At 43.0% G+C, this 12,504-nt stretch overlaps 1 protein-coding gene across 2 annotated transcripts in view; it reads left to right on the top strand.

The window, feature by feature from the left end:
- Window positions 1-12,504, top strand: part of ncor1 (nuclear receptor corepressor 1) — a 53,060-nt gene that overhangs the window by 27,214 nt on the left and 13,342 nt on the right. Inside the window, exons 17-23 of one of the 2 annotated variants that reach the window (XM_079283450.1) lie at window positions 4,122-4,187; window positions 6,633-6,769; window positions 6,863-6,962; window positions 8,520-8,952; window positions 9,064-9,187; window positions 9,299-9,476; window positions 10,104-10,262. In XM_079283450.1, the coding sequence (XP_079139576.1) occupies window positions 4,122-4,187; window positions 6,633-6,769; window positions 6,863-6,962; window positions 8,520-8,952; window positions 9,064-9,187; window positions 9,299-9,476; window positions 10,104-10,262 (1,197 nt within the window). The remainder of the gene's footprint in view (window positions 1-4,121; window positions 4,188-6,632; window positions 6,770-6,862; window positions 6,963-8,519; window positions 8,953-9,063; window positions 9,188-9,298; window positions 9,477-10,103; window positions 10,263-12,504) is intronic. The other variant, XM_079283451.1, reaches the window with a different exon arrangement.

Here is a 12,504-nt window from a genome sequence, read left to right as displayed (position 1 = left end):
TCTAGTGCCACTTGACTTTTTTACACAGACAGGGGCAAATTCACGAGAGGATTGCACAAACGTGCAAAAAAATTTGACAAAAAAAATGTAATTCCCAAAGTTCCCTCGAAGGGTGAAATGCACCCCCAACTGTGCTGCCAAGCACATAGTGTCCGCCGCACCTGTGCGTTTTGCAAGTGTTTAAATTTGGTAATATGCACACATTTGGCCCTTTTCTTTGCAAATTAGCCTCATTGCTAAAACAGTCTAACTCTAAGTTCAGCGCTAATAGCCTCGCAGAGTCACAGTGGAATGCAGTGGATTGCAGCGTGTTCCAGAGAGTTGATGGATACTGAAGTGCATTTATACTTGGATAATAAATCCCAAATATGGTTTAAATTCCTTGCCTGACGTAGTTTTGAGGAATGCCTCTGCCCCTCGTTGGTTAGGGCCTGTAGCTGAAAATCCCTTCTTTTTTTCTCTCTCTCTCTTTCTGACACTTTTCTTCTTACTGTGATCTTGCCGCAAAGGCAACGTGTATATACTTAACCACATGCATAATTGCAATCCGATGCAAAACCTTGTGTGGGCATGTTTGCGCTGTAATGTCATTAGTGCAATGGCTAAATAGATAACAACATATACATAATATATAAACAGTCAGTGTTGTATTTTAATTAGAAATTGTGAACTTTATGATTTTAACTTTGGCCAAAAAGCATGCAGCAATTCATGCAACCAACATTAACAACTAGAAAATGCATTTCCTGCTGAAAATGCGTTGGAATGCTGAAAGCTGAAATGAATCTCAAAAACATTGCTGAAAATAGATATCCAATTTTTAAAAAATTGCAAAAAGCTTAATAATTCAAAAAGTTGAAAGATTACAAATATGAAGTTATATCACACCTCTCCTGAAAGAGCTGCACATTTTGATATTCGAACGGTTTCTGTAGCTTAAAAGAATTCCAGCGGTAGTGATATTTGTTGTAGTAGTAGAAGTTGTATAGTTGTAGAAGTATTATTAGCAGTATTGGTAACATTTGAATAAGTACTAGTTGTAGCAGTAGTGATATTTGTCATAGCAGTAGTAGTAGAAGTTGTAGTCGAAGTATTAGTAATGAGAAGAAGTAGTAGTATCAGTAGTCGTAGTAGTGGTCGTAGTATTTAATATAACAGTAGTAGTAGAATAAGTAGTAGTAGTAATAGTAAAGTCAGTTTTTGAAGTAGCAGTAGTAGTAGTACTAGTAGCAGTCGTACTAATAGCTGTAGTAGTATTAGTACTGGTAGTAGCAGTAGTAGCAGTTTTGGTATAAGTAATAATGGTAGTGGTAGTAATAATATTTATGGTAGCAGTAATAGCAGTAGTAGTAATAGTAGCCGTAATACTAGAAATATTAGCAGCAGTAGTAGTAGTTGTCGCAGTATTAGTAAGAGCATTCATTATTTCAACAAAAAATGCCTAATTTTGAGCGAAACGTTTAAATACAGTTAATCCATGAGGCTTTTATTTTGAAAGGGTGGGACTGGGTGGGGGAGGGACAGATCCTGTAAAAATTGTGTCTGTAGTGTAAAAAATGTGGCTTAACTGGCGATCTACAAATGGGGTACCGTGTTCTGTGGAAGATGTTTTTGAAGCAAAATTTAACATTGGTCTCTATGGAGCAGAAAGTTGGTTTTCCTCTCAATTAACGGCTTCTGTGTAAAATGTGTAAATCTGTGGGATTCTACAGTAATTTTTCTACGAAAGGACAGGATTAGCTACTTCTACATCCAGAAATTATGCATGAAGAGTGAAGATTGTGGACACAGTGGCAAAACACAAATGTTTTTTTCACAAGAATCTCAAGCTGCTCTTCACTCTAGCGGTGACATCACACACTCTAAGCTGCCCAATACACACCCATTATAAAGTCAGAAAAGGGCTGAAAAATCATAAAAGTTAAATTTCTGCAGTTCAAAAAGTTTAAAAGATATCAAAAAGCTGAATCATGTTGGCAATAGTTGAGGGTTTTCTCAACATTTGAAAGTTGAAATGGTGTTTGTAGCTGAAAGTATGAGGAAGTTGAAGGATTTGAAAGTTGAAGAAGTTTAAGAGGATTTGAAAATATTCTCCATAGAGATCCCATTGAAAATCAAAAGCTTAATCATTCAAATAGTTTAAAGGTTAGAAATATGAAAAGTCATAGCACCCCTCTGGTGAAAGAGCTGAACATTTTGATCGTTGAATGGTTTCTGTAGCTTAAAAAATGAAGGAGAAGAAGAGGTCGGACGGAAGAAATAGAAGTTGAATAAAGATTTGAAGAACAATACTCAACAGTAATAAGAACAATTACTCAACAGTAATTGTTGGAATGCTTAACAGCATTCCAACAATTACTGTTGAGTAAACAGTGTCCATTCTCTGGCGTCTCATATTTCCTCTTAAGCTAATAGATACTTTTTTATTTTTCTCTCGTGAATAATCGGTGCTGTCATGGACTGGCCTGGTGTAAGGGAGAGTGTTCATACGGTTTGCTTTTTGACTTGTGAGAATTGAATAGTAAAGCGCCAAAGAAGAACACGGTTTAGAGACACGTCGGCGTGTTGGTCTGCTGACTTTCTCCCTCTTATTAATATGTGTAGATTCATAAGCCGTTCGTAGCCTAGAAGTGGACAGCGGGTTTCAGGCGCTCATCGCCAAATGTCAGACTGATTGTGTCCTGCGCTGCTCTCCACTCGGGCAATGTGCTGCTCTGGTTGAGCTGTTGTCATGGTTCTCAGTCACGGTACTCTTCCACCCTCCGGACGTCTGTCACTGAGACGATGCTAGCTCAGGTTTTCAGGTGTCCGTGTGTGTTAAGCTTGTTGTTGCGTTAATCTGTATCATTAATTCACTGTTTGGTGAAGTGTGCTTTGGTTCTCCACCACCTGCTCCCTCTGCCGTCTGCTGAGCTCCGTCTCTCCCAACAGCCCGAGTTCTGCTGGGTCCGTCTTATTATGTGATTAACTAACCGTCGGCAGCGTGTCCTTCCATCGTCTTAACCCTCTGACCTGTTCTGGGCGTATCATGGTTTACATAGGACTGAGTCAACTGTAATCTCCCTCAGTGACTACATTGTGGATTTTGTGTGTCTGTTTGCTTGCTCTGTTGTAACCCTGTGCCGCTGTGGGGCTTCTTGGAAGTAAGTGGGCTAGGTGCTAAAGGGTAGCTATCGGTCAGTCTTGCCCAGTTGAAATGGTGCCAGGCAAGATCAGATAGCTGCTGATTCAGTGGGAGATTTGATCTTGTTTAATGCCGTGGGGGATGGCGTGTTTGTGTGTCAGTAGGTGAGACGCTACACTGTAGGTAGACGCCGCTCTGTTTGCATAACCCAGAGATTAATGACCACCCTTGAGGGGCCTAAACTGTCACAGGGAGAACATACGTTTTTGCCACGAGAAAAGGAAGTCAGACATTTGTTTAACTAAGTGTAACGGACTGTGTGGCCGGGGGGACCTTTGGCCGTCTGAACAGTGCCAATTGATCTCCTCATCTTTGAGGTTGGTGGGGGGGAGACTCCTGTTGTTGATGTCAAGGGTACGTACATCTGCTGCTATATTAGTCCAAATGTTTACACAGTATCACTGGGCGCTATGAAGCAGAGTGGGCTAGAGTTCACTCGGCCCCCTCTGCACCAACCGTGCACTTCTGTGAATTTTGTGCGTGTGGGGGGGGATGAACTGTGTGCATGCGTGTGTGCGATGCGCAGTGTTATAGTAGAAGGGGTGGGAGGGTTTTCTGCTGGCTGTTCTATCTGTCTAGTTGTCTCCATCCAAGGCCATTTCCCAAAGAGAGAGGCAGCGCTATCAACTCCTTCACTGTCTGGTGCTACATCACCTGACCAAGGCCCTCCCCTTGTGGATTAGAGAGGAGGTGGGCTTGCTCTGGGCTTGTGGGGAAGGGGAGAGAGAGTCAGGGTGGGAAGAATGAGAGTGAGCTAGAGCGAGAGTGCAATAGAGGGAGCAGGTCACGGCAGCCCCTGAATGTAAACCGATTATTCGATTAGTGGCCATGAGAAGGAGACAGCCGAAGGGAGGACTGTCACTCTCTCGCTGTCTGTCTTTCTCTCTTTCTTTCTGTCAGTGCTGACGGGGCTGTCTTTTTTTTCTTTGCCATTTAGCTGGTGCTGGTGAAACCGGAGAAACTTCTCGCTGGACCGAGGAGGAGATGGAGGTCGCCAAAAAAGGTAGTGTTTCAATTTGTCATTTTTCGCTTCATCTCTCGGCCCTTCCTCTTTCTCTGCGTTGCTGTGGCTCCTCTGCTTTCTATGATCTTTCCCTTGTCTCCCCCCGTCTTTCTCTTTTCCTTCTCTGATTATCAGATGTTGCCTCGCCCTGCCTGTTTCTTACATGCACACAGGAATGATCAAATACAAACTTGTGCTGGTGCTTTACTGGAAGCTGTCAGAGACCCATGAAGGGTTTTAGGCTTTTTTTTTTCTTTCTTCTTTTCATTGTACTGCTCCGCTTGTTTCTCAGAGGTGATCTATTAAGGCCATCCATCAAGCAATAGAGCGTGACAGTTGCGGCTTCCTCCAAAGATCACGATCTATTATTCACATATTTAAAACTTTTTCAAATCCACTACAACTTTTTTAAGTTACTTTGGTCTTATAAATTCTTCTAAATGTTTGTTGCACACGGTGCCTGGTATCAGACTGCACCGCTGCAGTCATTAGTTAGGTCATATGCCATTCAAGTATGCCCCCTCTCCCCCTTTTTGCTCGGCTTTGTTGATATAGGCTCTTACGCAGGGTTCCCTGAGTACCAACACCCATAGACTGGGGGAGTAAATAAAGGGATTAATGTGGATTAATTAAGACTCTCTTGGAGATTTGCCTCCCTCTCAACAAAAATACATTGCTGCTGTGATCTCCGCCGGCATTCAGACCTTTATGCTAGACATGTCTCTGGATTAGTGTACTTTAAAGAGACCTGCACAACCTCCTCTAGTCAGACAAAGCATGTCCAAAATCACTTTTATCCCACGCCGCCACAAATGGCCGGTCGTGCAAGCACATTGAACACAGTTCCCCTGTAAGACGTTGTAACCTGTTGATCTGCATAAGCCTCGCTGTAAATACCAGGCTAACACATCTCAGGCCGAGCAGTCAAATCAGGGTTTTCATGAAGGAAAGAGGAGCTCGGCTCTATCAAGAGAAATAGAATAACATTTTTGTATTGATTGTAGTTTCTCAACTGCATTGATTTGGTCATTAACAACAATACTTTAAGCAAGTGAGAAAGTCCATCTTCCCTTCCCTTGTGTGATCAAAGATTCTCGTCGTATTGAGCTCAGATATTACGGTCAAATACTGGTATTCAGAGAAGTTGGAGATATTCGGGCTTCAGACATAGCTGCTTGTTGCAAGCACATTATTTGGACAAACTAGAACACATATTAGTTAAGAAATGATGTAACTCCTCTCTTACAACTTAAAGATAAATGTTATGAGCTTCACAAAGGTGGCCTTGGCAGTTATTCCTGAATACATTTAGAATAATGAGGTTTGCCACGCCAAGTCCCTGGGAGAGCAAAGAAGACGAACATCTTCTTTGCTCTCCCAGGGACTTTCGTCAAGGACGCAAACCTGCGCGGGTAGATATTTGCTATGGTAAACTATTTGATTTATTTATGCAACTAATGTAACTGTTAAGACGCTTGAGCAGCCACGTGTAAATGTATCTTAAGACATTTAAGTGAAGGGTGCCACAACTTGTGAGAACTCTTTCTTGTTGAATGTGTTGTGTGCGGTGCTCAGCTATGCTATGAAACGTCTAGGTGCACTTTGTAACACTGTAGATTTTTGGAGGATCCTGCTGACAGCGATCGTTATGTGCAAGACCGTTTAATGCCTATTTTTTATGGCTGCTAGATGAAGATACCATACTGGTCAAAACAAAGGACATCATCTTTACCTCAAACAAAGATGAGTCACTCCGAAAACTCCTAACGCCCCCATCCCCTCGTTGAGCTGGAGCAGTAATGGGGGTTTGTGTTTTATCTCTCTGGTGATTTGTCAAGCTGCCAGTATGCCTCGTCTCAGTAGGGCCGGGAGGGAGGGGGAGGGGTCACAGGGGTCACAGGATTTAGAGAGGAGAAGCCCCGATGTCAAAGGTAAATGGCAGTCTTCCAGTTCGCTGCAGCTTGGCAGAGTCGTTTCAAAGTTTAGCGAGACCATCAAAGCTGATTGTGTGCACAGCTCAGTGTTAATCGGGACGGGCAAGACAAACAGCAAAACCATAGCAACCGAGGAGAGGGTCATTTCGCAGAAATACCAAAGGTTTGCAGTCAATAATGTTAGCGACTTTCCACTCGGAAGAGATTGTTGAGAATGCATTGCGATCATCTTCTTGAATCATAGTAATGGTACTAATACAGCAGAATTGGAAATATAAGTATAAGTATTGCATGTATGTCCATGCCCAATCAGGTTTTGATGGCTTGGCTTCACCTCTCTGCTGCTGTTCCTTTTAGATCATTTCAGCTTACAATTACTGTAATTAGTCTGATAGAGCATTAGCTCACGACGCCTGACAAGGGTTCACCTTCTCGTTAAATTGTATGTTTTCAAAGCGTCTGAAGGCTGCAAGTCTCTCATGCTGGATTGCCTGTGTTTGTCCTGCACCAGGGCTGGTTGAGCATGGGCGAAACTGGACAGCCATTGCCAAAATGGTGGGCACCAAAAGCGAGGCACAGTGCAAGAATTTCTATTTCAATTACAAGAGACGTCACAACCTGGACAACCTGCTCCAGCAGCATAAGCAGGTAAGCTATTTGACATCAGTTTTCTGTTATGGCTCATTGAACTGTTGTAACAGCAACGCATGAATGCAAAATGCTCCTCTTTCTGTTTCCCAGGACACACGTCGGGCTCGTGCTGATAGGTCTCAAGGTGAAGGTCTAGCCGCGGCGTCGCCTGACGATGACGACGATGATGACAACGCGGATGACAGTGAAGGTCAGAGAGATGGATGATAGGAAGCACGTGTACATCATCAAACACGCAGACACGCACATGCCCGAACACATTTGTTTTGGACAAAGTTGAGTAAAGCGGGTAGAGATAAGTAGTGCGAAGCCGGGAAGCCCGATCCAAAATGCCCTCTGAATTGTCATGTCAGGATTTCATTTGAGTTGATGGCACTTGGTTTGCTCTCTACTGACTGTAGTTTTAATGAGAGAGGGGGAAAAAAGGATCAAATGAAAAGAAGCAAGCGGGGAAGAGGTGGTGATAAAAGATATGAACCAATTCTGAGTACATGGGCCCCTGTTGCATAACAATTCTTAGCTTTGAAGACTCAACAAAGGCTGCTCTTTGAACACAAAGTACCGGTCCACTTGTTTGATCCAGCGAGGCTGCCTGTCTACCCGCCTCCCTGCTCTCCAGAGGTCCTTATCTTCCCCCTATGAAAAAGATAGCGTGCAATGTAAGGAAATAGATTTTTGCTAAAAAAGATTTCAGCAAAGTAATACAGTCCTTTTTGTTTTACGGCTCAGCAGACTTGTATGTAATTTAAACAGCCTCCACTTCACATGATAGCAGTGGCGACAGTGGGAGGGTCACAAGGTTTTCCGTCGTGTTTATTTGACTTTGTCTTTGTTCCAAGGAAACCTAGTGATCAGCAGCCTGTTGATCTCACATTATGCACATCAGACAGTTGAGAGGAAAAGCCCGAGGAGGCATTCATACAGCTCTGTTCAAGTGCTCTTACCAACATTGTAATGTTTGTCGTATTTCTCTGATTTTGCTTTGATACATAAAATGCATCTGCAAATTGTTTTTGCATAGACATACCATCTGGACTGCCATCACCATGGCAACAACTGCAGCGGTAGACGATAGGCAAACCAACAGAGGCAGGAAGATTATAAAAAAAATACGCAGTTTCTATCTTAAGGATGCATGATGCTTAGACATGAATTCATCTTTTTATCCCTTTTAAATCGCAGTTTGCTCAGGGTGTTGCTTTTGTCTCATGTCTACGCAGTTGGCATTTAAGATGCTTCAACTCAAGTGTAAAATAACTGATTATTAGATTTATTATTGTTAGATTATTTGTGTATTTTGAAAGTCTGTTTTGTCGTATCTTTGAGGCCTTGGATTTAGTATAGACCATCTTAAATGGTATGACGCACGATCATTAATTAAACAAAAGTCTTCATAGATTAGATACAATACAAAGTATCCAGATAATATTCCAGATAATAAGAAAGAAATGTGTGAACTTTTTGGATTACTACGTGGAGCCTGTACACCACTTTTTTTGTTTTTTGTGGTGTCTTGGGTTAATCATTGATTCAGTCATTTGTGTCATGATCCTGATACAATCGGTCTTCTAAGTGAGGCTTTTTCTACATGATAGATCACCCGTCGGTAGATTTGGGTCTTGACTGACCTTCGTTGTTGTTTTATTTAGGTGGTCCTTTTTTTTTCTTAAAAGACATTCAAATTGGCTTAAACGTCTTCAGTTTCATGCTTTGACTTGTACCAATTAATCTTCTCATGCTTCCTCAGGCGGTGACAACAGCTCTGATACAGAGAGTGCTCCCTCCCCCTCTCAGTCTGGCGACTCCAAGAGGGCAGACAGTGCTGCAGGAGATGCTCATTGCTCTGACCAGGACAAAGGTCAGGCCAGTAATGGGAAGGCCCTGGAGCCTTTATACAGAGGACTCTGTGTCAAGGAAGAGAAAAGCCCCGAGAGTGAGACTGGATCTCAGGAGGAAAAGGCCAGGATGGCTTCCTATGCAGGCCCAGTGCATCCCAAAACTGAACCTCAGGACGTGGACATGAAGACCGGAGAGGTTCAGATCAAGATGGAGCCTGGCATCAGGGAGAGAGGAGAAAAGGGAGATCACGGCGAGAGGCACAGGGAACTCCACTCGGATAATGACTCCAGCGCCACCTGCAGTGCTGACGAGGATGTGGAGGCGGAGCCTGAAAGACAGAGGTGCGTTTTCATGTAATTCATGTTCTGTGTACATAATTGCAGTTGACAAGAACAGTACATGCTTATGGTTTTGAGTGTGCCATTTATATATTATGCTTTGTGACTCTGCAGAATATTCTCCATGGACAAGCCTACATTGCTCAACCCTCCAGGCTCTGTGCTGGTGTCCTCGCCCAAGCAAACCCAACTCAACATCCAGCAGAGGCAACAGCGGGCTGCTAACATCCCACCTATGGTTAGTCACAGCTTCAGGTTTATCCATTGCGACGGACACGGAGGCAGGGCATACATTAGGGCTCTCTGTACAATGGAACAACACCACCTTTTCCCTCCTTTGTTTCTCTAGGTGGCTGGCCCATTTGGCCCCGGCAGTGTGCCCATCAGTGGCTTCGCCATGTTGCAACACCAGATCAAAGCAGTGCACGAGTCGGCGCACCAAGAGGAGAAGCAGAGGCAGGATCAGGGAGACCTGGAGCGCAGACCGCCCTTCAACACCCGAAGCCCCACCGTAATAGACAGAGATGGTAAGAGAACAAAAACTACCCTCATTCTGTCCTCATTGCTCCCTTTTCCTGTTCATCGCTCAGTCAGCCTCGTCCCCTGTCGCTGCCAGCAGTGGACTATTTTTAGCTAATTCATCTCATAGGCCCCGTTCATTTTTGTTCAGTTTCAAAAAAGAAAACGTTTGAGGGTGATCTGGTCGTAATGTGGTCCAGCCGGGGCCAAGAAGATGTGATGCAAACTCGGAGGTGAAATCCTCATTGATGCCCTGCTTGAAATGCCTTTGGATGAAAAAGGGGACTTTGGTGTTTTTTGAGATGTTTTGAGCGTGTCAGAATAAAATACTTGCTGCCTCTGGGCTGTCAGGCATAGGTCAGCCACTTAGCGTCAGAAGGGAGTGTGGTAAAGTCACTTGGCAGACTGCATTGCGGCATGATTTTTTGCAAAGCTTTTAGCACCTTTTAGTCAGGGTGCTGCGAAGAGAAGAGCAGCTGAGCTTTGACACAAAGCTATTTATTACAAAGGTGTGTGTGTCCAGTTGGCGGTGTTAGTTGTACAGAGACGTCCATTCAGCGCAATGCTCGGCAGCCTTGAGTTCTTGTTTTAATAGTGGTTGTCTTCCCTTTGTCCTTTATGCCTGTGTACTGCAGGTAAGCCCCTACCCTACATGCCTTATGACATGAAGCTGGCTCTGGACCAGGAGGTCCACTCTGGTCGGCCAGGCTCTCCCTACAGACTCTCCCCCAGGGAGCTGAGCAAGGCCTCACCCCAGCCTGACCCCAATGCCTCACGCTACAGTGTGCCACCAGGTAAAAGCACACATGTTCGCCTCCTTCCTTCCCTCTTTGCCTCCTCCCTTCCCTTGCTGATACAAACAAGGCTTTCCTGACTCCCATTGAGTTTATTGTGTTTGACAATGGAGGCACTTTTTAGACTCTCTTGGCAGTAGAATGTTCTGTAGTTTGGGCTGCAGTATGCTTTGTTTTTCACGTTGACATGTATTGATATCTATATTTTACAGCACAGCCTGTTATATTTGTATACAGTTGCTTGATTGTCTTTATTTGAAGTTCGAGGTACATAGCAGGGAGTCTGAGAAATTAAATGTTGTTTTCTGATCGTTTCACTGCGGTTTCGTATCAGCCTCAGACGAGCGTCGGTATTTGACGACCCGAAGGGGCTGCACAAAGCAAAATATGAAGAAAAGAAAACACAGGCATAGGTTGCACACTTCTAGTTGGTCATAAATGATGATTGACTGGGATTATTTTTGTATGAGTTTTGTATGTATTAGACATTGTAGCAGAGGAGGACTGTTGGAGCTTTTAATCCTGTCATAAGTCGGGGTTTGGCAGTGTTTTGAAGCACTTGTGCAAGTCAGGTTAAATTTCGTCTCGTCCAAAGGTTCATGTTCACACATTGCGTTCTGGTACTGAATGTATTTATATGTATTTGTATGTTGGCTGACATGAGAAGTATATTTTGAAACTTTTGCCAAAGTTCTGGAATATTAAATGCTTGTCTAGTATTTTAACATTTTTACAATGTGCCTGTATAGGTTGTGTTCTGTATAGTATGTTTTGGTTTGTTAATTTACATTTAAAAAAAAAAATTTGTATATGTACTTTGAGCCGGTATCCCTGCACTTGTACACGTGTACAGTAGCAGTGAAACAAGCATGAGCTGACTCTCTCCTTATAATCACATACTAGAGATGAGGTTGGTGATTTTATTTTTATATGGCGATTGTGTCATTGCATGAGTCATTTTTGGTCTGTTCACTAGTGCACAGAGAAAACATTAGCGCGCTTCTTTCACCCCGAATTTTGGCTTTTCTCCAACATTCTGACTCAAAGAGGCTGAGGTGGTGCGTGAATCGCTGCCCATCAACAGCTGCCATCATCACCAGTTTTCTTTTTTTGCTGTTGTTTCATAGAATAAGATAACATTTACCCTAAAATGTATTCGCTTTTCAAACCCAGTGCCATTCACACAGTAAGAAGACGGGAGAAAGCACCATTTGTGCTTGTATTGGCTTAGTCAATCACCTACAGTCATTTATTCCCCATCTCCTCCCTTTCAATTTATTATGTCGTATGTCGTGAGCCCAATTTGTTGCGATTATGATGACATGGCACAATGACAATAGTTTTTTTCTAACCCTTTTACTTGATGGGAAAAACAAAAATGCATAACAAAACACCTTTTTATTTACGTCCCAATTCATCACATTGAATAACTATATTTAATCTATAAAGCGAAACCTTTTTTTATACCTGCTCTGAAGTCATAAACACAGGAGAGAAAGCTATTTAAAGCACATGTAGAAAATGGATCACCAGAATTCCTTTTCCTCACCTCCCTCTCAGGGCTTCAATATAAAGGAGCACACATGGCCAGAAATACCTTTTACCTGTTTTATACACATTTTTAATGTTCTCACACTATTGCACCATGAACTGTAATGAGACCCTTATCATCAAATACAATTTCTTTCAGTTGAATTCCTATTCTTCGTCACTTCTTTTAAACATGTATGGCGAGCTTCCTCCCCTGGCCCATCACAATCATTATGCTCCCCTTAAACAGGATGTTTGTTATTGCCATTGTGACACTGAATGAAAGCGACATTGTTGGGGGCTGAAACACACACCCCACAGAGAGAAAGCCGGAGCACGTGTGTCCGCTGCTTTGTGCAGACGACACGCTGCAATAAGAAATCTACCAAGACTGGTTTACAATTATAAGGAATTTAATTCCACTGATGCAAGTACGATCACAGTTAAACATTGGAGTACATACTCCTATGAAATATTAAATCAATAAAACCCCATTTGCAAAAAACTCAACTCAACTCCTCAGGTATAAAAACACGTCCGTCGTCTGAGAGCCTTCACGAGAGAGAAAAAGACTTAATTCAAACCTCCCACACATTCGTTCGCGACTCCTCCCCTTCCGTCTATCTCAATTTCTATTGGCCAATTTCCCTACGCACTTTTAGCTACTAATCCTACATCACTTTATGTTTATCTTAATTATGCATTCCCAAAA

Source organism: Melanostigma gelatinosum, assembly GCF_949748355.1.
Source record: "Melanostigma gelatinosum genome assembly, chromosome: 14".
NCBI classification, from domain to species: domain Eukaryota; kingdom Metazoa; phylum Chordata; class Actinopteri; order Perciformes; family Zoarcidae; genus Melanostigma; species Melanostigma gelatinosum.
The sequence above is the reverse complement of the archived record's forward strand: the minus strand, read 5'-3'. Positions and strand labels throughout refer to the sequence as shown.